Source organism: Hemicordylus capensis, chromosome 4, assembly GCF_027244095.1.
Source record: "Hemicordylus capensis ecotype Gifberg chromosome 4, rHemCap1.1.pri, whole genome shotgun sequence".
NCBI classification, from domain to species: Eukaryota; Metazoa; Chordata; class Lepidosauria; order Squamata; family Cordylidae; genus Hemicordylus; species Hemicordylus capensis.
The window spans coordinates 225062347-225088140 of record NC_069660.1 but is presented as its reverse complement, the minus strand read 5'-3'; the positions used below and the strand labels follow the sequence as shown (position 1 = coordinate 225088140).

The window sequence follows — 25794 nt, the reverse complement described above, 5'->3', positions numbered from 1 at the left end:
CAATCAGATCTGGGCTCCAGCTCATTAGTTGGACAGAATACTTCCTTTACCTGCTTTTACTTTGAAACAATGAGGATGATAGGTATTGAGTGTCGGCCAGGGCTGCAGGTTGCTGTATCTGAATCCAGGCCTGGAAAGACAGTTCCCTAATCCAGAGACCTTGAGCTCATTTGTTACTGCTGGGAGCTAGAGTCTGAAGTGTAATACAGACAGAAAGCAATACTGTGACTACACAAGGGCATAAAGCCAGATTCCTAGTATTTTCACCAGACTTGGGTCAGACCAGAAGCTTCAGATGCCTGCTAATTGTAAAGGCTGATTCTGAATGCCTGTTTGCTTCTGTGCCTGAAGACTGCTTCAGGCTTGAGTGCATATAGTCCTGGGTAGGTTATGTGGTGCTTAATTTAAGACCTAGAGTCCCTTATGACAGGATGTGTGTGTGTTTTAGTGTTAATTGTGGCATTGAGCCAGCGTGGTGTAGTGGTTAGAGTGCTGGGTGACTCTGGGCCAGTTACTTCTCTCTCAGCCTAACCTACTTCACAGGGTTGTTGTGAAAGAGAAACTTTAAGTATTTAGTACACCACTCTGGGCTCCTTGGAGGTAGAGCGGGATATAAATGTGAAAATAATAATATTAATACTTCGGGAGATAGTGTTCAGGTACATGTATTACTGCCTAGATCAGATGTTTTATTCCTGTTATTTATTTATTTATTAAAAGACCTGTATGCTGGTATTCTTCATAAATGAATTTATGGCAGCTTACAACAAAATTCATTAAAAAAATTAGAGTAAAACCAGTCTCTGAAACCATAAAAGTGTAGGAGAAGGCTGTTAAAACAAGGCATTCACAAAGAAATATAGTTATGGGAAGGCCAACTGGAATAAAAAGTCTTCAACTTTCATTTAAAATTGAAGGAAGGGACAAGTCTAAGATCAAGTAACAGGGGCTTGTCCATGTATCACCAACTGCTTGTGCTTCAGAAGGTGGTGAAATGTGCAGGAGAGGCTCTTCGCATGATCTCATGGGCTGGGCAGAGCTATGTGGGATAGGCAGTCCTTCAGGTATCTTGGCCCTAAGCTAATAAGAGGTTTAAAGGTCAAAACCAACACCTTGAATTGCACTCTGTCATCAAGGGATATGACAGCTTCTGTGAGCTGTAGGTTCAGTTCTGGTTTGGATTTTCCCCTCTTGAACTTGCCTGGTCAGATTTGTTTGAATTTGCTATACTTTTTACCATCTCCTAGCTTCCAAAATAGTTAAATCAGTTTGACTGGGTAATTACTAAGCTGCTTAATTTCTTTTTTCCTGATTCATATTAACAATTTCAGATAGGTTTGTGACATCCCAGCATGCACTGCAAGATAATATAAATCAATTTGAACAGCAAACTACAGCACAACAATCATTTGATCAACAAGGATTATCACAAGGTTAGTAAAATTATCAACAATAATTTTCAGAGTAACTTTTGTCAACAAGTTTTTGGAATTTTAGCTTCAGCAATATGTAACTGTACATTTGCTGCAATCCCAAAATGTTATCGCATGCACGAAAAGGAGTCAGTGCATGTGAATCAGAGGTTCAAAGCCATTTACATTTCCCTCCATCCTAATCTGTGAAACCAAAGATTTGGAATTTGCTGTCTCTGTATGTTAGAAGTAGAACTTGCAGAAACCATCATAGGCCACTGTTGTATCTCCTTTTTCATCTTTTTTTAAAGGCATGAACCTAGTTTTAAATATTTTCTCCTAGAAAACACTTCTTTCTTATTATAGCATACTTATTTCATAGAAACGTACATTATTCAGTAGAGCTGTACAAAGCATGGTTAAACATCTATATTGTACAAGATTCCTATTCTACTTGGAATGCCCTCTGCAGATTTTCCATACTTTGAAGTTTTCTTGAAAGTCCTGGAGCCCTTCAGGAATTTTGAATTTCAGGTAGGTGTATATGGATACATGTGTTTAAATTGGTGGACCCTCTCCCTGTGTCTGCATATATGCTTCATTCTCCGCAGTTCCCATTTTTTTGCCAGTTAGACAAGAAAATGAAAGTCCAAGACATTTGTTTTAATCCTTTTGTGTTTACAGACTGTATTCATTTTTGGCATGTTGATTACTTTGGGATTTCATAAGGAAGGGGGAAGTGTAATCTCGATGGATTATTTAGTTAGTTATTTAGTGCATTTATACACTGCCCTATACTAAAAGTCCCTGGGCGGTTCACAATATAAAAATCATTAAAACATTAACATAATTAAAACAATTTAATATACAATAAAAACTCTAAAAACCAAAACGATAAACTAAACGCCTGACTAAACAGGTATGTTTTCAGTTCCTTTAAAACATTCAGAGAAGGGGAAACTCGAATTTCATTATGAGCGAGTCCCAGGGCAATTCTAGAAAAGGCCTGGTTTCGAGTCACCACCGAGTTGGTCGCAACCACAGCCGTACCTCCCCACAGGCGGTGGGGTTGACAAAGAAGAAGGCATTCTCTTCTATACTTTGGACCCAAACTGTTAAGGGCTTTATAGATAATAACCAGCACTTTGTATTTCACAAGGAAACTTATTGGCAGCCAGTGTAGTTCTTTCAAAAGGGGTGTAATGATCTCTTCAGGTAGCCCCGGAGACCAACCTGACTGCTGCATTGTTTACTAACTGCAGTTTGTGAACTACATACAAAGGCAGCCCAACGTGGAGCGCATTGCAGTAGCCAACCCTGGATGTTACTAGCATATGCACCACTGTTTTAAGGTCGTTAATCTCCAGAAATGGACGTAGCTGGCGAATCAGCTGAAGCTGATAGAAAACACTCCTGGCCACTGCCTCAACCTGAGAAATCAGGGAGAGGTTTGGATCCAGAACTACTCCCAGCCTATGTACCTGCTCTTTCCGGGGGAGTGTGACCCTGTCCAGAGCAGGCAGATCTAAACCACTTCCTAAGTCTTGACCTCTCACAATGAGTATCTCCATCTTGCTTGGATTCAGTCTCAGTTTGTTCTCCCTCATCCAGCCCATTACCGCCTCCAGGCAGGCATTTAGGGAAGTTAGGCCATTTCCTGATGAAGCTGACATAGAGAAATAGATTTATGGATTGAATTGGAGTTCCTGCTCCTTCCTTGTGCCTCCCCCTCCAAGAAGCCACACTTGAGGAATGAGCAATCATAAAGAATGGCATATGGTGTGGCATAGGGCACTGCCACTGGAGGAAGAGGTGAGGGGAAATCATGGAACACTGCCCCTTCCCCTGTTTGAGTGAAAGTGCCTTCTGCTCCTGCTAGGATTCTTGGATCCAGCCCATGCTAGCAGTGTAAGTCACTACCATAATTTGCCATTAACTGATATTCCCAATATGAAAGATTGTCAAATTATGTCCTGTCCCCCTGTCCCCGTCCCCCCACATTTTTTATTAATTTGGCAAAATAATGATTTCTCTAAGATCATGAACCCACTTACCGAATGTGGCTTTATATCTAACTTTTATCTAAATGCAAGGATTATTTTGTACCTCCTGCAGATTGTGGTTGGATGCTATTAAAATGAAGTGGAATCACAGAAGTTACTGTGGTTAATTGTATGGTCTCTTTTTGCATGCACATGGAAACACACATACTGTACATGTGCGCATATATGCACATAGCATTGTTGGCCTTTTGTTTTGTGGCCTTGTTAAGGTTATGGCTTGTGGTTTAATTTGACCTGGTATTTAAAACAGTATTTTTGGCCATAAAGTTTTGTTTATGGGATTGCTACATTTTCTGATTTATGCTCAAGTGAGACAGGCAGATTGTGAATTTAGATTCACTAAATCTGGGTGGCAATTTTGTAGGGCTGCAAATGATGAACGATATGGGAAGTTCTTATTTTTTTAAATCAAACCCTTTGCTAGAGCCGTTCCTATTTGAACAATTCTCTCTATTTCCAGATTACCAGGAATCAAAAGAAAGTCCACCATTCCAGTGTTTCAAATCATTGCAAAGTGATATGGTGATAGTGCCTTTTTGAGTACTTTTTTTGTTATTCTTCTAATAACTCTTATTCATTTAGTATGGTTGGGAAATGAAACAGAATCAAACAAATTTTGACATTGCTTTAATATTTTTCTGAGTGGTGGCACATAAAATTAGATAATGGTCTGCTGGAACAGCACTCCAGGGCAAATTCTGGACATTAGTTAGAGGCTCAAGGAAAGATTTTCCCTTCACTACCCTGAAGAACCTTAAAACCACTGGGCATACTGGCTGCTATAATATGTTAGCAAAGGGAACCACTCATTCCTAAATTTGCTTTCAACAGCCGACTTCACTGGCCATGGAACTTTTGTTCAAAAAGGGGAACAAGCAGTGAATTCAAAGAAATGCCTTTTCTTTGTATATAGTTGTTGTTGTCCGTCCTTAGACTAGGTTTTATGTGACAAGGAAAGAATATTAACATTTCACTTTTAAAAGTAATTTCTACACCACAGTGTTTTGCATTTGTGTGATAGGGCTATAGGGAGCATGATACTAATGTAGATAAGGGAGCTGGGTCAACCTGTTAGACACATGCATACATACAATTAAATTCAAAATTTGAATGGCTCTTAGATAATTAAGGCTTCTTAAGGAAACTTCACACTCTGTTCTCTGGAGGATATTGTTGGAAAGAAAGCAAAATACAGGTAAGTAACCTTCTTGCTGTGAAATTTAGTGGATATCCAGAATTTTTGTGTGTTACTGTTTTTCTTCCAGTTTAAGAGAAATTATTCTTACCTTCCCATAAGCTATCATTATGGTGTTCTTTGTTATATGGCCAAATTCTGTGTGCTGCTGTATTGGCACAGTAACACATAGGGTTAGTTTCTGTTGACCCCATGCCATTACTGTAGCCTTGGCATGCATGCTTACCAACAAGACCCCATTTTGAATGTGTATGGCAGTATCAGTTATGGACAATTTCACAGCTCTAACAGGGGCAAAGAAGAGTGGGGATGTTAGAGTATACTAGAGCTGCAAAGGGCAGCAGAATGTATTGCATCCTTTAGATTTATATGCAAAGTTTGGAAGAGAGTTTCCCTTACATTGCTGTTCACAGGGATCAGAATGCCACTATAGGTGTATTATACAGTTGGGGTGTTTTATTTTACAGAATGTTGCAGAAAGTCAAATGTAATATAATACAAAGGCTCTTAATTTTTGTGTGTGGCAGGTTTTACAGTTAATGATGGCTATAGTCAGCCAAATCAGTTTCCAGCAGTACAGCAGCTTCAGGATTCAAGCACCCTTGAATCCCAGGCTCTTTCAACAAGTTACCATCAACCAAATCTGCTTCAGGTTCCTACATCAGATCCTATTAATGTAGTAAGTATTTATTGAAAGGTCTTTCTTATTTATTTATTTTTACATTTCTCTTCCTCTGAAGAGCCCAGAGTGGTGTACATCGCTTATGTTTACCCATCACTAGCATGGTTCAAACCATTGCATGTTTAATATACATACGTACAGGAGAACCTCCATTATTCACAGATCCGCGTATCGGCGGGTGTCTAGTAGACACCCTTTTCCAGTATACACGGATACTAATGGGTCAAAACCCATGTATCTGTGGTTCCTAAAGGGCTGGAAGTGACCGCAGAGGTCACCCCCAGCTGCCATTTTGTCGAGGAGAGAAGAGGATACCGGAGGAATCATTTTGTGGCTCATTTCTTGTTTAAAAACTGGAATGTTTCTCGCAATTTTTCACAGTTTTGTGTGCAATTTCATCCTTTGGAGGGCTTGCCTGGGCACATGGGGCACTCACTGAGCACACCACAGTAAGTTTGGGGCAGTTTTGGTTTCCTGCCTGATTTTTCCCTCCATCTTGGAACCTAACCCCCCTTTCCCCATAACCCTAATGCCTCGTTACTCGCAGTAATTAATAGGTGAGGAGCGGAACCGCCGTGAGTAACGAGGGTCTCCTGTACGTGAGTGAGTGAGTGTGTGTGTGTGTGTGTGTAACAAACTGCCCAAATGGTGTATTGCATCATTTCCCCAAAGTATCTGGATTCATGAGTGTGTGTGTGTGTGTGTGTGTGTGTGTGTGTGTGTGTGTGTGAGAGAGAGAGAGAGAGAGAGGGGGTGGGGAGGAGAGAACAGTGTGTTTTCTCTGCTTAGAGCACATTATCTCAGTACTCTTTACAACATCTCTATAATTTAGGCTAGTTGCATTATCTCTATATTTGTGGGGGGTGGGGTGAGGGGAGGAGGATATTCTGCTCTTTAGTTGAAGAGTTCTCAAAGTGGTTTGCAAAGTAAAATAATAATAAGATGGTTCCATGTCCCCAAAGGGATCACAATCTAAAAAGAAGCACAAGACAGACACTAGCAACAGCCACTGGGGGGATACTGTACTGGGCTAGCTTGCCTAAGGCCAGTGACTTAGTTCATGGTAGAGGCAGGATCAGAGCCAGTTTCTTAACTGCTGTGCTACAGTAGCTCTCAGTGTGGATTGTAGAGGATGATGATTATTTTCTTACGAATCCTGATGAGGAATAGGATGAACATGCATCTGTTCACCAATTTTGAAGGTGTGTTCAGTTGCCACACAAGTCCACTGGTTAAATCCAGGGTTTAACTTCTCTTCTTACACATTTCAGTGACTAAATGTATGATAAACAACCTCAGAACAGTGGCACATATGCTGGTAACCTCCAGACTGGATTACCGCAATGCACTCATGTGGGGCTGCCCTGGTATGTAGTCCGGAAACTACAGTTGGTACAGAATGTGGCAACCTGGTTGGTCTCTGGGTCATCCAGGAGAGACCATGTTACTCCCGTACTGAAAGAGCTACACTGGCTACTGATAAGTTTCCTAGCAAAATACAAGGTGCTGGTTATAATCTATAAAGCCCTAAACAGCTTGGGCCTTGGGTATTTAAGAGAACATCTTCTTTGTCATGAACCCCACCACCCGTTGAGATCATCAGGAGAGGTCCGTCTGTAGTTGCCACTGGCTCGTCTGGTGGCTGTTCTGGGCTTCATAGCCTTCTCCTATGCTGCCCCGAAGCTTTGGAGCGCGCTCCCTACTGAAACAAGAACCTCCCCATCTCTGATATCATTTAAAAAGTCTTTAAAGATACATCTGTTCACCCATGCTTTTAATTAAATATTGTTTTAATAGTTTTAACATTGTTTTGTTTTAAAATTTTAAATTGTTGTAATGTGTTAACTTTTTCTCTTGTCATTTATTTTGTTTTAACTACAATTTTAACCTGTCACCAAAATGACTAAATTTAGATCTTTAATGTGTGTTTTTAATTGTTAATATTGTTTTGCTAAATAAAAGATTATTATTTTATTTCCAGACTACACGCTTGATACAAGATCAGTCACAAGAACTTGAGCTGCATACTCAGCGCCCCCCATTTCTGGAAGATAATGAAGATCAAAGCAAACGTTCTTACAGGTTCATGAAACTTCACAATTAGCCATTCTGCTGCTGGCAGGAAACATTCATTCTCCTTTAAATTTCCTAGTAGGGATAGTGTCAAGGGTCAGCTGATTGGCCACAGGCCCAAGGACCACGCACATTGAAGGGCCCCACTCAACTGACCCCTGAAGATCGTAGAGTGTCCATTGTTGCCCAAGATATGGGTGGCAGTGGTGGCATTTCCCATTTCCCATGAATGTTTTAATAGCCTGATATAAGAGGAGTAACTTCTGTGTTCCTTTTGTTCTTATTGTTTTGCATAATCTTGGTACCCTGCAATAATATAAATTGCTAGTGACTGTCTACCAAAATCATTATGGTTATCCAGGAACAGCATTTCACCTTATGATCCATAGGAACATAGGAGGCTGCCTTATGCCATCTAGCTCAGTATTAACTACACTGACTGGCAGCAGCTCTTCAAGGTTTCAGGCAGGTGTCTCTCCCAGCTGTACCTGGAGATGCCAGAGATTGAACCTGGGACCTTCTGCATACAAAGCAGATGCTGTACCACTGAACTATGGTCCCACCCACCCCCGCCCTTACTATGCAAAGCCTATTTGTGGCACACAAACATGTGGTCCGCCGATTTGAGTATTTAAGTTCAGAACCACTGAGGCAGCTGAAATCCCAAGACTCCTGCTTAATCTGTTAATTGGGTGTTATGCTGCTGAGAAACATCAAGGCCACTATAAACTCAGGAACTGCAGTCTCTGATAATAATATCAGTTGTTTCTGGTATTTAACCAGTAGCATATTAAAACTTGGTGCTTTTCTTTACAGATAATTCTCAAAGCATGAGAGTCCATTTTATTAAAAGTAAACTTTAATTTTAATAGGTGCGAGTATTGCAACAAGGGTTTTAAGAAGTCCAGCCACTTGAAGCAGCATGTACGTTCACACACTGGAGAGAAGCCTTATAAATGTCAACTGTGTGGTCGAGGATTTGTTTCTTCTGGAGTCCTTAAATCTCATGAGAAGACGCATACAGGTGATGACATACTGTGTAATGTGATTTGGTTCCTTGGCAAAATCCTTTTAGCTCTATAGCTACAGAATACTATACATGTTTTTTGAACATAAGAATATAAGCAAGAACTTGTCTTGCTGGATCAGACCAAGGGGTCTCTAGCCTCTTGTTTTCAGTGGTGGCCAGCCAAAGGCAGTGAGTGCTCCCAGGCAAAGCTCATGACTGTCTCAAGCCTCTGGTATGCAGAGGTAAACTAACTCAGAATACACAGGTTTCATATATCCATTATGGCCAATTCCATATTGGTATTCTGTATATCCTTTATGAATTTTTCTAAGCTAGTGGCCATCACCACGTCTGTGGGCATGAATTGGATGCAAGCCCTCAGCCCAGTTAGAATGTGGCTTAGATTATTGTGAGCAAAGCTTCATTCCACTTGGGCTTGTGTGCTTCCCCTTTTCTCTCATGAGTCTAAACCATAATTTATATGATCATCTGAACCAGAATTGAAGCTTAGAAACTCAGCTTTCCAACCTTTTCTTCATGGGGACATGTGAGACAACCAAAAAAGTTTATGGTTTTGGTTCACTTTCATTCAGGAGTTAAAGCATTCAGCTGTAGCCTTTGCAATACATCCTTCACTACTAATGGAAGCCTTACTAGGCATATGGCAACTCACCTGAGCATGAAACCATATAAGTGCCCATTTTGTGATGAAAGTTTCAGAACCACAGTTCACTGCAAAAAGCACATGAAAAAGCATCAAACTGTGTCCTCAACAGCAGCAACAAGTGGTGAAACAGGAGGAGGAGGTGAGCAACTCTTTCTGGTTAAACCTTAGCAACCAATTTGAGTTAATATTCCAGAAATATTGATTTTTTAAAAAATCTTAATGTGTTAGACTACAGCACACACCAGACATGTTGTGTAACTTGAAGATGGGATGGGTACATAAACTACATTCCTTATTCTTGTAGCTTGATGGGGACCCACACACTGCCCACTTCAACCTTTAAAACATTTGTGCTTTTATTCACATAATTTTTCATTAATGTCCAAGAAGCTTGTTTGATGTTCTTAATAAGCATTTCAAGATAATCTAAATAAAATGTTAATGCTTCTCTCTAAATATGCAGAAGATGATGATGAATCCTCTGAAAGAACTACCTCTAGAAAATCTAGGCCTGGTGTAATCACTTTCACAGAGGAAGAAACAGCTGAACTTGCAAAAATTAGACCCCAAGAAAGTGCTACTGTCTCTGAAAAAGTTCTTGTTCAGTCGGCTGCAGAAAAGGACAGAATTAGTGAAATCAAAGACAAGCAAGCAGAAATGGAGTCTGAACCAAAATATGCCAACTGTTGTACTTACTGTCCCAAAAGTTTTAAAAAACCTAGTGATTTAGTAAGGTAAGGTGTATAATATTCAAAAGCTTAAAAAAAACCCTATCTTAAATAAGCTACTTAAACATCTTCTTTATATTAATGCGATTGATCCAGTCTAGAACAGTGATCTTCACTTTGACAAAAAACTTTTCATTGTCAGAACCAGTTCTCACTAAGCTGACCTCTGTGAGTGCTGTGCAATTCCCAGTACCGGGGGCAGAGGGGAGGCCTTTAAGAGAAACAGCCCTCTTGAGCCCCAGTGCCATCTTACAAGGTGCACATGGACTGCTGGGAAGTGTAGTCTTTCCCAGCACTTTGTCCATAGAGCAACTTCCAAGATTGTCCTGGGCTCAAGAGGGTTTAATTTCCCTTAAAGGAGCCCCACAGCGCTGTGAGAATGCAGCACTGCACAATGGAGCTGTGCAGAATATTTGGCTTCAGCTGAAGGTTCACACGGACCTAATAAACAGTTAGTCATGGAGCCACTCTTAGATCACTGGAAGCCACCACTGGTTCCTGGCCATACAGTGAAGATCACTGGCATAGAGAATCACATAAGTAACTCAGCATGCCTAGTGATGCTTTTGACATCTTTTCAAATTACCATTCTGTGTCACAGTGAAAGACACTTGATATTCATAAGTTTCAAGTTTTCTGTTTGGCATATGAGGAGCTTAGTGTTCAAGATAAAAATATCAAAGAGCTCTCTGAATTGTGACCATTATGTAGAAAGTTGTCACATGGGAATCCACAGCTTGTTTTTCATATCAGGGCTCAGATTAATCAAGTATTTTTGGATGTGTGTCAGCAATAGGTATTTTTACTTTCTATTTTTTTTAAAAAAAATCTCTCTCACACACAAACACAGATTATGAAGTATAGCATGGGATTGAAAAAGCACTTCTCTGCCGCTGGATGAGGACATCTCATGTGGGTTGTCCTTCCCACGTGCTCCAGTAGGCAAGGCTACATTAATTAAGAAAAGAATCTTAATAGCCTTGGAAGGAGAACCCCTCCCAGTTCTTATAATCCTGTATCTAGCTCCAGAGGCAACCCTTTTCTCTTTAGCTAAGCCTGCTCTTCCTCTCTTTCTTCCTCCCAAATCCTAGTTTTCTCCCCTATCCTTGCTCATTTTTTACCCTTCTCTTTGCTATATTAAAAAACCCTTTATTATCTCCTTGCTCTTCTTCCCTTTGGGGAGTAAAATATGGTGAACCTTTCCTGGCCTCTGCTCCACTGAGGGAAAGAGGAAAGAAAGAAGACCTCTGTTTTTCCTCCCCCGAGGAAACACCATCAGCATGCAGTTTCTACCTGTGCTGTGACCTCAGGCACACTGATGACCACTTAGTCGCCGCTCACTGTTGAGGGAGGAGGAGAAGGAGGCACAGACCCCATGGAAGGGCCTTCCAGCCCATCCACACTCAGGACCAAGCGCTGGCGCTCACCATCCTCCACACCAGGGGACATCCCAGCATCTTCTTGCCTATCCTCCCTATCCAGACAACCCCTCCTCTTGCCCCTTTACCTGCTCTTCCCACTGAAGTGCCTGCTACATGGCAGGCTTGGTTTAAAGGGATGTTGGATTAGTGGCTTTCATAGCACACACTACCCAAGCCAACTAAAAAGGACAGACATAGGGATTCCTTCTCCTCATCTTGCTCGTCATGCTCTCCTAAAAAGAGGAAGACAGAGTCATAACAGAAGAGATCCTTAGGTCATGAAAATGAAAATGTCTAAGAGCTATAAGAAAAGTAAGGGCAGCCGGGATTCTCCATCTCACTCCTCTGCATTTTCAGGCTATGAGTCCCCAGATTTCCACTCCAGGGAACCTGATCTGAACCCGTGAGCCCTGGGCCCCGTAATTGATCTAGATGGGCCAGATAGTGTCCCAAATGACCCCGATAATCCCATTCCAGGGACAGAAGATCCAGATGTAGAGGTTGACTCCAGGGAGGAGGGAGAATGGTCAGATGATCAAACCGCTGAAACCCTCTCTAGATCTTTTTGTCTTTTTCCATCAGATGATTTTACATATTTATTTAACAAGGCCATTTATACCTTGAGGCTCCAACAAACGAACCCACAGAAACACATTCCCCCTTCCAGAGAAGCACTTGTGTTCCCTATTGCCAAAACAGCATGATCTGCTCTTTACTTTTCCTTATTGTTTCTCAGACATGGTCAAATGAGTGAAAAACCCAGAAGCATTTAGGAAGCCCACTCCTCTTATTAACAAGTAGATGGAAGATTAACAAGCAAGGCCACCTTGATATATTTGAAATTGATATATTTGTTTCATTCAAATTCATTAAGCATATAGTAACAGAACAATTATTTTTGGCTAGGCATGTTCGTATCCATACAGGAGAAAAACCATATAAATGTGATGAATGTGGGAAGAGTTTCACGGTAAAGTCTACTCTGGATTGTCATGTAAAAACACACATGGGTAAGTAAAACTTTGTCTCCTTCCAATTCTGTTGGGTAAAAAGAGGTACATTGTTATACTTAAACATTTTATGCTGATATATTGGCCAGAATGTTTCGGGTTAGAATGTGCCCATTTTGTCCACAATTTTTGGACTACAGGGACCTAACCACCACGATGCCATTGCCCTAATTTCTTGATATTGGCGGCTTCCTTTTCTGGGGTAATGGCGGGGAACAGAACCCCTTTGAAGACTGAGGTTTTCCTGTATTTAAATCCATTAAAATAGCTCTTGATGTGCTTCCTCCTTGATGATAATCTTTAAAATATGAGGACTCCTCCAAACAGACCCTCCAAAAGGTGAAATGCCAAGTTTCAGCATCCACACGCTTTAAATCCAGCATAAGTACAAGGAGAAAACGACCTTTATTTCCACCCTTTATCACATTCTGATTCTTTTTCTTTTAGGTCAGAAGCTATTTAGCTGCCATGTATGCACTAATTCATTTTCTACAAAAGGAAGTCTGAAAGTGCATATGCGCCTACATACTGGAGCAAAGCCCTTTAAATGTCCTCACTGTGACTTAAGGTTTCGAACCTCTGGGCGCAGGAAGACCCACATACAATGTCACTTTAAACCAGAGTCCAAAAAGGTCAGAAAGCCTGCACCTCGTACTTCAACTGAGGGACTACAGCCGGTAAATCTTCTTAATTCGTCCTCAACCGATCCTAATGTTTTCATCATGAATAATTCTGTGCTGACGGGCCAGTTTGACCAAAATTTGCTTCAGCAAGGTCTCGTGGGTCAGGCTATACTTCCTGCTTCTATGTCAGGTAAAAATTATTGCTTTCTATTATTAGTTTACAGAAGCACCAATCCCTGATTTCTAATAGTTGTGGTCTGGGAAGGAAAAGTTCTGTTTGTCCACCAAAGAAAGGATAAGTTTCAGTGATTTTAGAACTGTGGCACCATCACTGCAGGAAGCATAAGAATTCCAACTATAAGAGTAATTAAGTACTGAAGTATAGTTAACCTACTAAAGTGAGACATTTCCTTTCTTGACACTTTGCAAGATAAGTATGAGGAAGCATCTTTTGCAGGTAATCCTGCCTCAGGACAAGTGTTGAGCTGAATGGGTCTTTAACTTTTGGTTATGTGACTTAAGAGTTTGTCAAATTTTGGTTTTCATCCACTTATAACACAAGTTGAGTTTGAATGGTGATATTTTGGCTTGTTATTGAAACTTGGCTCACATAAAGACTAACCTCCTTGTACCTAAGAACATTTTGCTCATGCAGGAGGGCAGGGGCAGTATTTGCCAATAACCCCTGAAAATATGTCTTCAAAAGTCCCCAAACTCTCAGGGACATATTTTAGGGAGCAGCAGAGAGAGGAGGAATTGGTGAAAATAACTCCTCTCCCATAATGCATGTGAAATCTTAGATGTCCACATTTTAACATTATGTGAGCCATGTTTGTTTTCTTGAAAAGAAAACCTAACTAAATTGGAGCATATAAAGACTTCATTTGTTTGTCTTTTTAGCCTACTTTCCTTAAGGAAAGCAAGCTTATGAGATCACCTGGCAATGTGTGTGTGTCCCTTATCAGCTTCATAATGCCTAGAGAAATATTAACCAAATTGGGTACAGTTATAGGGACACCTCAATGGCGTGGTTTGTGATGATGTCATCCACCCCAATTCAAGATGGTGGATATGTGAACATTTGAGGTACAAGTGAGCTGACTTGTAAACCACCTAACTATTTTGGACCAAGTTTAGTCCAGTTGTAGGGATAGTGAAAGGAAAGTAGGCAGATTGGTTCCTACCAGAACTGTATGTTCTGTGTACGGACCATTTGTTGTTCTTATTGACAACCATGCTGTGTAAAAAATCAGCTAGGGCAAGAAAGTATTTGCTTTTCATGAATGCTCATAACGAAAAGTATTTCGATATCATTTACTGATATGATGGTGATGATGTGTGTTTTTACATAGTGTGAATAATTGTATATGTTCAGCCATAAAGGTAGATCTTGTTAACGTATGAAAAGAGTATAATGACATAATTAAAATTATTACTGTTTTCTTTGCTAGCTGGGGGTGACTTAACCGTCTCCTTGACAGATGGTAGTTTGGCAACCCTTGAAGGGATACAGTTACAGTTGGCTGCTAACCTGGTTGGGCCAAATGTTCAAATTTCTGGAATTGATCCTACCAGTATTAACAACATTACATTACAGGTGTGTTTTATTATCTTTTATAAACATTATGCCAGAACTTATGCACAGATAAATGCCTGTGTTCTTATGGTTCCCCTTTGCTTTCATTCTTCGTCTTCTGTTTAATGGCTGTTTTAAGTTGTAAGCGAAGAGTTAAGTTTGGTTCAGATATCTTCTATCTTTAGCTGTTTAGGCTTTGCTGCTGTATACGTGTGTGGTGTAGTGGTTACAGTGTTGGACTAGGACCAGGGAGACCTGAGTTCAAATCCCCACTCATCCAAGAATTGCTCACTGGGTGACTCTGGGCAAGTCATGCATCTCTCAGCCTCACAGGGTTGTTGTGAGGATAAACATATCCATGTACTCTGGGCTCCTTGGAGGAAGAGTGGGATATAGATAGATAGATGATAGCTTGTGTCAGATCTAGATCTAGTTCTGATGAGAGTAGAAACAGCTTCCTGTAGGTAGTGCTGTTTTTATTGAAATCTCCTGAAGGGAAAGAAGGCTGATTAGATCATCATGTCCATGGCTGTGCTTGTGTCTGTCCCTGCCCACCCTCCGCAATAACTTTTATGTTTGCAGTCTGACACAAACTAAATTTACAATATGTAGGAAGAGATCATGATGGGTGGGGTGGGGTATTTTGTTCTGCCACCTTGAAAACAAACATGAGGTCATCTGACTTGTATGTTGAAAAAAATGGAAGGTAGAGAATCTATTAGTTCTACTTAGAATGTCTTGGTTTTGCATTTATAATTTTTAAAGCTTTTGGGGTTTTTTTGTTCCTTTTCCCATTTCAATTGGAAGGGTAAGAGTCTCACCTAAAGACGTTTTCTCATTGTCATCTCATCCCATCAAAAGGGTTCTGATTTGGGGTGTGCAGTCTATGGATAGAAGAGAGCATCTCTCACCATTCAGAGAGATGAAGAGACGCTCTTTCCTTAGAGGAGGGATAAAAACTTTTGAAGATCTACCATTATTTTTAGCAGAGGAAAACGTATTGACTGACATCCAACTAACACTGCACTGGTGCTACATCGGAAGAGTGACTTTCACCAGTCTGCCCTTCCCTCTCAAGCCCACCATGCCTCCTGAAGATATGTCCCTGAGAGTAGTTTATACTTTTTAATACAGTGGTCCCTCGACTTACGAACTACTCGACATCCAAAGTTTTCGACTTACGAACGACATAAATGACCGGAAGTCGTTGCCGGTTTAGATGCGGCTTCCTCGACTTATGAATTTTTAGATGCGGTTTCCTCGACTTACGAATGTTTCCAGACCTCCGTGGGTGCGCTTTTCGACTTACGAAAATTTCGACCTACGAACGTGCGTTCGGAACGGATTGACTTCGTAAGTCGAGGGAACACTGTACTTAAAAATATTAGATTTAGAATATTTACTTTTACTGCCCAAATTACAGTTTGTAGCTCATAATAGTTGGACAAGAAGCTCTTATTTCCACCTCAGAGCAAATTTGTACATTATCCCAAGTGGTTCTGCAAATATCTTGGGCTTCCAGTAGTTTCACTGCTGCTGTGATATTTGGAAGGGAACCTGTATAGCTAATGTTTGCAAACTTTGATGCATATCCAACTTGTGAATCTTAGCCAAGCAAATATTCATCCATAATTTTTCCATTCTTCATTGATACTTAGAAGGATTATCTAGGAGGAGATGTTGTTCTAGATAATCCTTCTCCAATAAGACCTGAGCCCTCACATCCTTTAAACTATACCATATTTAGTAAATTTGTGGAGGCATTGGCTAGGCACACATGATTTGGAACCTGGAACCACTCACATTTGCACAATATCCTGTAATATGGTTTTTGTAGCTGAATTCAGTGGCTCCTTTGTTGCCTGTTGATTGCTGGCTTGACATCATAAACAGAAAGTCTGTGCAGTACCATAACAATGGATACAAATTACCCAGCTTTTGCTATAACTAATAAATTACTGTCTCTAGTCAACGCCAAGTGAATGTTGTGGATCATGGCCACTAAAACTAGCCTGCTTGAGGAAAATGTTTTCTTTAGAAGTTCTAATATTATGTGAAGAAGTTCATATATTAATGTTTGTTTTTCAGATTGATCCCAGTCTTTTACAGCAGACACTGCAACAGAGTAATGTACTTACCCAGCAACTAACTGGAGATCCACATTTAGCTCCTTCAAACGCCTCCCTACAAACTGCAGACAATTCAGTGCCAGCAAATGTAGTAATACAACCTTTGTCAGGTTTATCCTTACAGCCCACTGTTACCTCGTCAGCAAATATGACAATAGGACCCATGTCTGAGCAAGAATCTGTATTGACTACTAGCACTACTGGTAAGTACAACTAAGAACAACAGTTTTCCAGTTTGACATTTTTTTGGTCCAACTGGAGTGTGGATGAAAAAGTTGCCCAACTTTTAAATAAAAGTTACTTTGTTCATGCTTTCTGAAAGTTATTATACAAATAGTTAACCTGAATTTCAGTAATACAGAAGACCTCATTTTCTGCGGGTCATCGTATCATGGTTTTGGCTGTTCATGCTAGGGCCATAGGGACCTGGTTTCCATTATCACGGGGGTGACTACAGGATATTTTCACCTATTTATGGTACCTGTGCATGCAGCAATGACTTCTGGTGGCATTTCCAGTGGCAATTCTGACCCGGAGGCAGCACAGAGCCATTCTTGGCTCTTTTCCACCAATATATAATCAAAAACCAGAAACTTAGGAGATGTCAGGGGGATTGCTGGAGAGCAAGGTATTGTGCCTTAGTCCTCTTATTTCCTGTTTTCTCCCTTCTTTTATAGTGATTTTGGCACACTTAAGTGTGCTGAGGAACCGAACCCCCCAGGTTCTCATAGACTTGAGGTTTCTTTATTCTCGGTTTCCATATTTGTGATTGTAGGCGAGGACAGAACCCACATGAAAAATGAGGGCCTCCTGTATATATTCCCTTAGAGAGGAGCGGGAAAGTTCTAAGTGGCTATCACTGAAACACTTGGCAGCAGAACCTTAGTATTCCTAAGGGTTCTGTCTTGTCAACAAGTCAAGACAAGACGTTGGTATTCCTAAGCAACATTACAAATAAAAGAAGCTTTTCCTATCTCATAAAACCATTTGCTGAGAGGGTAGATAGTCTGCAGCCTGTCAGGATACAGCCCCTTCTCCAGAATTATTGTTCTCCCTTTGAAGAGAATCCTCTTGGACTCTCTAAACTTCCACTGCAATTAGGTGGGACGTGCCATGCTAAGGCCTGCCCTACTATCTCCTGACTGTCATATAGCAGGCAAAATGATAGTAGTTTATTGTTACAGTGCTCCTTTTGAGCACCCTTTTTTGGTGGAAAAGTGGCCCATACATTTAAATAAACAAAAGCAACAAATTGAAGCTGGCCATTGAATTTTTCACACTATTTATGTTTAGGTTCACAGGATCTCTCTCAGGTTATGACTTCACAAGGCATGGTATCAACCTCAAATGGTCAGCATGAAATTACATTAACAATTAATAATTCAAGCCTGAGTCATGTTTTAGCTCATGCCTCTAGTTCTACTAGTACAAATTCATCAGGAAGCCCTCAAGAGATCACCCTCACCATATCAGGCAAGTAAACTGATTCTTTGTGCAATTCATTTCTGATTCCTAGTCTATGACTCTCTCAGTAATATATGATGATCCATTTGTTAGTGGCTGATTTCTCCATCGGCAAGATGCAGCTGTTGCTGAAAGTAAAATCTGGAAGAATAAACACAACTTGTGAGCTTTTAATATTAAATGTAATTGCTTTAAAAGTGGAGGAAAATAGGCCTTTGCTGGCCTATTATTCCTTTAGATGTTTTGTTGAAGAAATTTAATAGAAATTTATTAGAAAGTGTCTCGTTTTTCCTGCTTGTTACCCTACATTGGTCCAGGATGTAATTTGATTTGTTAAATAGTTTTGTTTTTTAAAGTATTTTCACATAACATCACATTTTTATTGAGCAAGATAAGAAAAATGGTGAGCAAGTTCCATTGCCTCTTGCCACAGCTTAGACCTGTCTGGTCTTCCTAGCTGCCAGTAACCGCTTGTTCTCCCCCCTTTCCCATGCTGCTGTGATTTGATTTGGGGAAGATTAAAAGAAGACTCACCTGGTCTCTTCCTGGCTGCCTGCTGCTTGCTCTTCTCCTACTCTCCCTGCCTAGCAACAGTGTGATTCCTGCATCTCCTTCACGTGATGGGAGTTGGGAATAATCCATACAGAACCTGGTTCTCTCATGATTGCAAGATTCCCTCAGTTATCTTCACAGTGTTATAGCCAGAGTGAGGCTAGGCATGGCAGAGGGAATAATTTGCAGATGGGAAGGGAAGCAAGCTGGCTGATGGTGTTTGTATTGGCCTGCAAAACCAAACCATTACATGGTCAGCATATAGCTTATGAAGCATTATTATCCATTTTACTTCAGACAGATGCGATTGTGGCATTAAGAAGTGGTTTATTCTCTGGTAATTGTTATGTTTTCCAATTCAGGTTGTTTCCCTTTCCACACAACAATTAAGCCTCTTTCTTTCAGCCAAGGGGTGTGACCAGGCCTGCAAGCTGCCCGCCACCATCTCCCAGCTGCCTTCAGGGCGACTGGGTTATTCAACAGCAGATCAATGACAAGGAAGGAGCTGCCTCGGACTGCCAGTCTGTAGTTTAAAGTCTATCCTTAGGGCAGCCAGGAGATGAGGGAGGGAGATGGTGCTAGGCCAGTGGTGGGGCCAGTCTTACCTGTCCACACTGCCCTTTCCCATCTCCCTTCTGCCATAGGAATAGTTTTAAACTGCAGATAAGTATCATAGGGCTAGGATTTCCTTTCTTGCTACTGATCTGCAGTTTAATATTCCAGCTGCCCAGAAGGGTAGCAAGCCAAGTGAGGCCGTGCTGGCCCAGCCTCCTGACACTGGAGTGGGTATCAGAGAGTTGAATCAGAATAGAGGGGGGCTGGAGAGCAGCAGACAGGTGAGGTGATGCCTGCAGGCGGTGGGGTGGGGGAGGGATGGGACAAGATGCCCACGCTTGTGGGACAGGATGCCCACACTTGCTGCCCCATTGTGTAAGCACTGCCTGAGGCTATAATCTCACCTCATGGTCAAGCTGCACCCGTGAAGGCCATTTTGCATGGTGTGCCAAGGATTCCAACATTGCTGGAGTAAGTGTAGTTATCTTCTACTCAAAGTCTGAAAGCCTGTAGGGCTATACATAGAAAAATAGTTTGATCTAACAGCTTTTGGGCAAAGATATCTATCAACTGTCCGAGCATATTTTATCCTAGCCAAAACCACTATTTTGCATTCTTTGCCTCCTAAAGTCATGATCAACTAATACAATTTATGTTGTTCTGTCCTCTGAAACCAAGTCCTTAGATAAGCATTGCAGTCTTAAAGATCATTGGAATTCGGTATTCAGATTCCACGTCATTTTATTCATTCATCACTTTTATGGGGGTAGGGGAGTGATTCTGTGTTGTCTTCATACCCCTGTGCAGGGGAAATAGCTAGCTTCACATAGACCATCTAGAAACTCCTATACAAATCATTTGCTTAACAGCAAATTTGTTTCATGGATGGCACCAAAGGGAACCCCCCAACAGAAAGCCCTCTCAGCAAAAAGCTCATATAATTACATCAAAAGTCAATCCTCTTGACAGCGTAAGCCAATTTTTTGATGGTTAGCGGGCACAGTTCCACATATACAAACATCATAAAGCCTTTATTATATAAAATAATAATCTAATGAAATACTTGAAAGTATAATGTTAAAAGTGTAGCAGTAATTTCTTTCAAGATCTTTTAAGGTAATCAATGTTCCCTCACAAAAACGGGTTCTATGCCTGCAAAGTCACCCCCAAGAAGGATTCTTCAGCTCCTGAAGGCACTCTTGACTCTGCCTACTGTGTGCGAGGCACATCCATTATTTTTGGCGGTTAGAATGCCTGTTACTCAGTTCCTTCTTTACTTTTGTGGTGTTCACCTCATGAAGGATTTGTTCCTCTCTTTTCTCGATTCCTGAAAGAAATAATCAATAGTTTATTCTGCCTCTTCGGACAACGGACTGTTTATGGTTTCTTTTTTGGATTATATTTGGCTATTGTTCTAATGGACAGAAAGGACTTTTAAAAAGTGTACTTCTTGTAGAGAAACTCTCCCTTCCTCAGATAGGCATGATCAATGTTCAGTATGTATGGGTGAAAATCACAACGTTAGAACGTGCAAAATTAGCTTGTCCTCTATACAAACAAGGAAAAGCAGAAAACTCCATCTAAGAGTGGCTTTGTATGTGAGCATGCTGAGACCTCCAACACTGATGCTAAGGTTGCTGCTACCATCGACTTTGGCATCTTCTATGTCAGTTGATTGTCAACCCTCGGGATCGAAGTTGACTTCAAAGTGTTCACCGAGATCAGACTCTCAGGCACATCACTCTGAAAAAGAGCATGAAAACTCATTGTTCAAGAAGCCCTATATTGTCAGCAAAGATCCTCGACACCGGCATTATAAGAAAGCCACTCAAGCTCGAAGTATCATGAACTTCAGCGATACTTCAAAACCAACTTCATCCACAGAATTTTTAACATTAGGTTCGGAGAAGTCCTTTTATTCCCCACCCCCCCCACCCCAATCTGCTGTCCAGGAAGGTCAGCAAAGATTTCCAAAGTCTCCAGTTGCATCGGCATCAACTTCGATATTGAACTCGGTACTGGCACTGTCCTCAGAATCAGTCGCCCTGACTATCAGTGATGCCATCAGTGCCAAGACTGACAGTGGACATCATATTGCCCCAGCGTCAGTGATCAAAGTGAAACAATTTACTCCTCAGAAAACTGTAGCTGGCACCTCTAATGCTTCCCCTCTAGCTGTGGACTTTTCACCTGATAATCCTCCAACTAGCTCAAACCATGACAACAGGTTTGATTCGAGTACAGGTCATCACTCTTTCAAGGCAGCTTCCTCGAGTATACCAGGACGGGACAAATCTGCTTCTAGGAATTTGAGGTTGCTTATAGGCTCTATTATCTCCACTCCATAAGGTTCCACCAGTTGCTTCTCTATGCATGCACTGGATGCAGAACAAGAATTAGAAGCCATGCCTGTCCCTAAGACTCCCTCAGCATCCCCAGCAAGGGTGAAACTTTTGTACTCTCACTGCTATATGCCATTCTATCATTGGAGGGAAAGGTACCACCATTCTTCTCCACATTATTCATCCATGGGATGTGCTGTGGAATATTGGAGTTGCCTGGGAGTTTTAGACCCAGGTTATCTACGGGGTCTTAAATGCTTCAGAGATCCATATTGTCTAACATCACCTAGACTTGCTTACAGTTTTGATGAATATAGACTGTGGAAATCCAGGATAGATTAAGAGGTAATCTTGAGAGGGTAAATACCACTAAAGATCCTCCTGAATCCACCGAGCCTACCAAAGACTCTCCATTTAAGAGACCTTCAATTCTTATGCAGCCTCCTCAAAAGGAAGTATCTGAAGAGTCTGATTGAACTCACCTTGATATTCCTGATGTTGAAATTATTCATCACTCCCCTCCTCTTTCAGAGAAATCACCTGAAAAGAAAAGAAAATTCAGATGATGATTATGATTCCTCATCTTCTGAGGGAGATTCTGTGCAAACAGAGAATCCTTCAGATCCTTTTCTTGATGAAAATGTAGCCAATCAACCATCTATCTCACCAACAGAAGAGACAAAATCTTACAGAATCCAGGTAGTGGAGATTGTAAAGGTTTTAGGATTAGAGTTAAAAACTCCCAACACATGAAGTGAAAGACCCAGTGTATGATTTCATGGCCAGTTCCTCTTCCACTCAGGTAGTGTCTTGACTAAAAAATCAAAATCAGCATGGGAAATACCATCAGCCTCTTCCTCCACATCAAAGAGACTGGAAAGCCTTTACAGAATTCAGAAAGAATTGTGCCCTTTTTCTTTTTAAGCATGCACCACCAAACTCAGTGGTGGATTGTTACATGAACATCAAATCAGGCAAGAAGCACTCAGCCCCGGTAGATGAAGAGGGAAGAAAGCTGGATACCACGGATCACAAATTTTACTCCTCAACTTGCTTGCCAATTAAGATAACCAACTGTATGACCTGTATGGCCAAGTACTACTATCCTGAATGGGACACCCTTAAGGATGATCTAAAGAATGCACCAAAAGGTTTATGTGACAAATTCAAAACAGTTCTTGCCAGATCTGCTGACATCACAAGATAGCAATTAAGTACTACCCAAACGCCTTACAGAAACAGAATCTCATAGCATCGCAAGCACAGTCTCCCTGAGAAAGACATGCAGGGCTTCTATCGACTTTCCTTCTTTCTGATATGAAGGGACAAAATAGACAATTTTACCTTTTGATGGTGAGGGTATTTTCAGCCTGTAGACTGATGAGACAATGAAGTCCCATTATACAGCAAGAACCTTCACTTCTACTCTATCACAATACTCCTACTCTCCAAAATTTAAGGGTTACCACAGGCAGAAATTCCCATATAAACATTCTGACCAGAAAGACTGTAATATGTCATTCAAATACAATTGGAAGAAAACCTTTGGTCAGAATTAGACACAGCAGCAAAGAACAAAGCAACAAGATCAATCAACACAAAGTATTTGACCCCTTGGTCCAAAATTTATCTCGAGTGACAACACTGCCCCTTATCAGACTTGCCCCTTTTCCACATGCATGGTATCTCATAACATTAGATACATGGGTGTTGAGAAGTATAACAGGATATGCAACAGAATTCACCAGCCTCCCGTTTTCTTTGGAATAAAATACTCCTAAATTGGAAGGGGAAGTCCAGTCTTTGCTGGAAAAGGGGGCTATAGAACCAGTTCCTCAAAAACGTCAAAGGACAGGTTTCTACTCGTGATACTTTCAGATTCCCAAGCTGGATGGAGGCCTCTGCCCCATGATGGACCTATGACACTTATTCGTGAAAATAAGGAAATTCAGAATGATAATGTTGCAGGGCATTCTTCCCTTACTAGCCAAGGAAGAATGGCTTTTGACGCTAAGCTTAAGACACCTATTTGCATATAGGGATTAGACCAAGTCAGAGAAAATTCTTAATATTCACTCTGGGACACAAATTCTACCAGTACGCAGTACTGCGTGTATTTTTAAGAAACAACTAAAAACACATCTTTTAAAAGAGGCTTTTAAGTGTTTTATCTGCTGCTTATATCTGCTAGGTTCTTTAGTTTGTATAGTTCTCAGTTTTTAGCTTTTTAAATAACTTTTAATTGGAAACTTTTTTTAAAAAAAATGTAATTTTATTGTCATTTTAACCTGAGCTTTTACATTAACTTGTTTAATTTTATTAGTCATGTTTTACAGATAGATTGAATCTGTTTTATTAATGTTGTGATCCGCCCTGAGCAGTAGTGTACTGGAGGGGTGGGGTATAAATATATTACAAAAATAAATACTGCCCTTTGGCCTTTCTATGGTGCTGTTTTGTATATGTTTACAAAATGCATGAGTACTGTAGTAGCACACTTAAGAACACAAGGCATATTCATTTTCCTATCGCTCGACAATTGGTTATTGGCTTCAGAGTTCAAAGACACCCTAGTCTTCCAAGTACAATATATTCTAGATTTCTTGCTGGAAATGGATACCAGAGTAAGCTGGAAGAAGTCAAACCTACAACCCCAAAAAGAATATAATTCATAGGTGTTATCCTGGACAGAGAGACATAAGAACAGGCCTGCTAGATCAGGCACAAGGCCTGTCTAGTCCTGCATCCTGTTTCACAGAGTGGCCAGTCAGATGCCTCTGGGGAGCCCACAGGCAAGAGGTATGTGCATGTCCTCTCTCCTGCTGTTGCTCCCCTGCAACTGGTATTGAGAGGCATTGTGCTTCTGAGGCTGGAGATAGCCCACAGCCACCAGACTAGTAGCCATTGATAGACCTGTCCTCCATGAATCTGTCTAAGCCCCTTTTAAAGCCATCCAAGCTGGTGGCCATCACCACATCCCATGGCAAGGAATTCCATAGATGAATTATGCGCTGTGTAAAAGAAGTACTTCCTTTTGTTGGTCCTAAATTTCCAAGCCTTCTGTTTCATGGGATGACCTCTGGTTCTAATGTTGTGAGAGAGGGAGAAAAATTTCTCTCTGTCTACCCTGTCCACTCCATGCATAATTTTATACACTTCGCTCATGTCTCCCCCTAGTCACCTCTTTTCCAAGGTAAAGAAACCCAGATACTGTAGCCTAGCCTCATAAGGAAGGTGCTCCAGGCCCCTGATCATTTTGGTTGCTCTCTTCTGCAGTTTTTTCAAGTTCTACAATATCCTTCTTAAGATATGGTGACCAAAGCTGTACACTAAGACAACACTTTCAATGAGCTGTCCACCACAACCCCAAGATCTCTCTCCTTGGTCAGTCACCGACAGCTCAGATCCCATCAGCGTATATGTGAAGCTGGTGTTTTTTGCTTTGCTTACTTGCTTACTTTGAACCACATTTGCCATTTTGTCGCCCAGTCCCCCAGTTTGGATAGATCTTTTTGGAGTTCCTCACAATCAGTTGTGGATTTCACTACCCTAAATAGTTTAATGTCATCTGCAAATTTGGCCACTTTACTGGTCACCCCAACTTCTAGATCATTTATGAGCAAGTTAAAGAGCACTGGTCCCAGTATTGATCTGGGGGACACACCTCATTTTCTACCATTGTGAAAACTGTCCATTTAGTCCTGCTCTCTCTGTTTCCTGTCCTTCAGCCAGGTACTGATCCACACATGAATCTGTCTCCTTATTCCATGACTGCTAAGTTTACTCAAGAGTCTTTGGTGGGGAACTTTATCAAAAGCTTTTTGGAAGTCCAAGTATACTATGTCAACTGGATACCCTTTATCCACATGCCTTTTGACACTCTCAAAGCACTCCAAAAGGTTAGTGAGGCAAGACTTTCCCTTGCAGAAGTCATTCTGGTTCTCCTTCAACAGGGCCTGTTCTTCTATATGCTTAACAATTTTGTCCTTAAGTATGCGTTCCATCAATTTACCCGGCACCGAAGTTAAGCTGACCGGCCTGTAATTTCCCAGAGCCCCCCTGGACCCCTTTTTGAAAATTGGAGTCACATTGGCTACTTTCCAGTCCTCTGGTACAGAGCCTGATTGTAGGGACAAGTTGTATATTTTTGACAAGACAAAAAGGACCCACTTCCCAGAAGGCAGAAGGCTATTGATTGTCCACACAATCTCAGTCTTCACAACAAATCCAAAACAAAGGGTATGTGCTATTCAGAGATTATTAGATTTGATGGCCTCTTGCACAGCCACAGTG

At 41.1% G+C, this 25794-nt stretch overlaps 1 protein-coding gene across 16 annotated transcripts in view; it reads left to right on the top strand.

Annotated features, from left to right (window-relative positions):
• ZNF236 (zinc finger protein 236) overlaps positions 1-25794 on the top strand; it is a 121620-nt gene that overhangs the window by 64970 nt on the left and 30856 nt on the right. For 15 of the 16 annotated variants that reach the window (XR_008306411.1, XM_053247162.1, XM_053247155.1 and 12 more), the window contains 11 exons: positions 1332-1433; positions 5198-5349; positions 7334-7434; positions 8298-8449; positions 9028-9240; positions 9565-9835; positions 12157-12260; positions 12708-13073; positions 14335-14480; positions 16548-16791; positions 17882-18061. Coding sequence is in view for 15 of the 16 variants with exons in the window: in XM_053247162.1 (XP_053103137.1) it covers positions 1332-1433; positions 5198-5349; positions 7334-7434; positions 8298-8449; positions 9028-9240; positions 9565-9835; positions 12157-12260; positions 12708-13073; positions 14335-14480; positions 16548-16791; positions 17882-18061 (2031 nt within the window). In the remaining variant the exon portion in view is untranslated. The remainder of the gene's footprint in view (positions 1-1331; positions 1434-5197; positions 5350-7333; positions 7435-8297; positions 8450-9027; positions 9241-9564; positions 9836-12156; positions 12261-12707; positions 13074-14334; positions 14481-16547; positions 16792-17881; positions 18062-25794) is intronic. The other variant, XM_053247167.1, reaches the window with a different exon arrangement.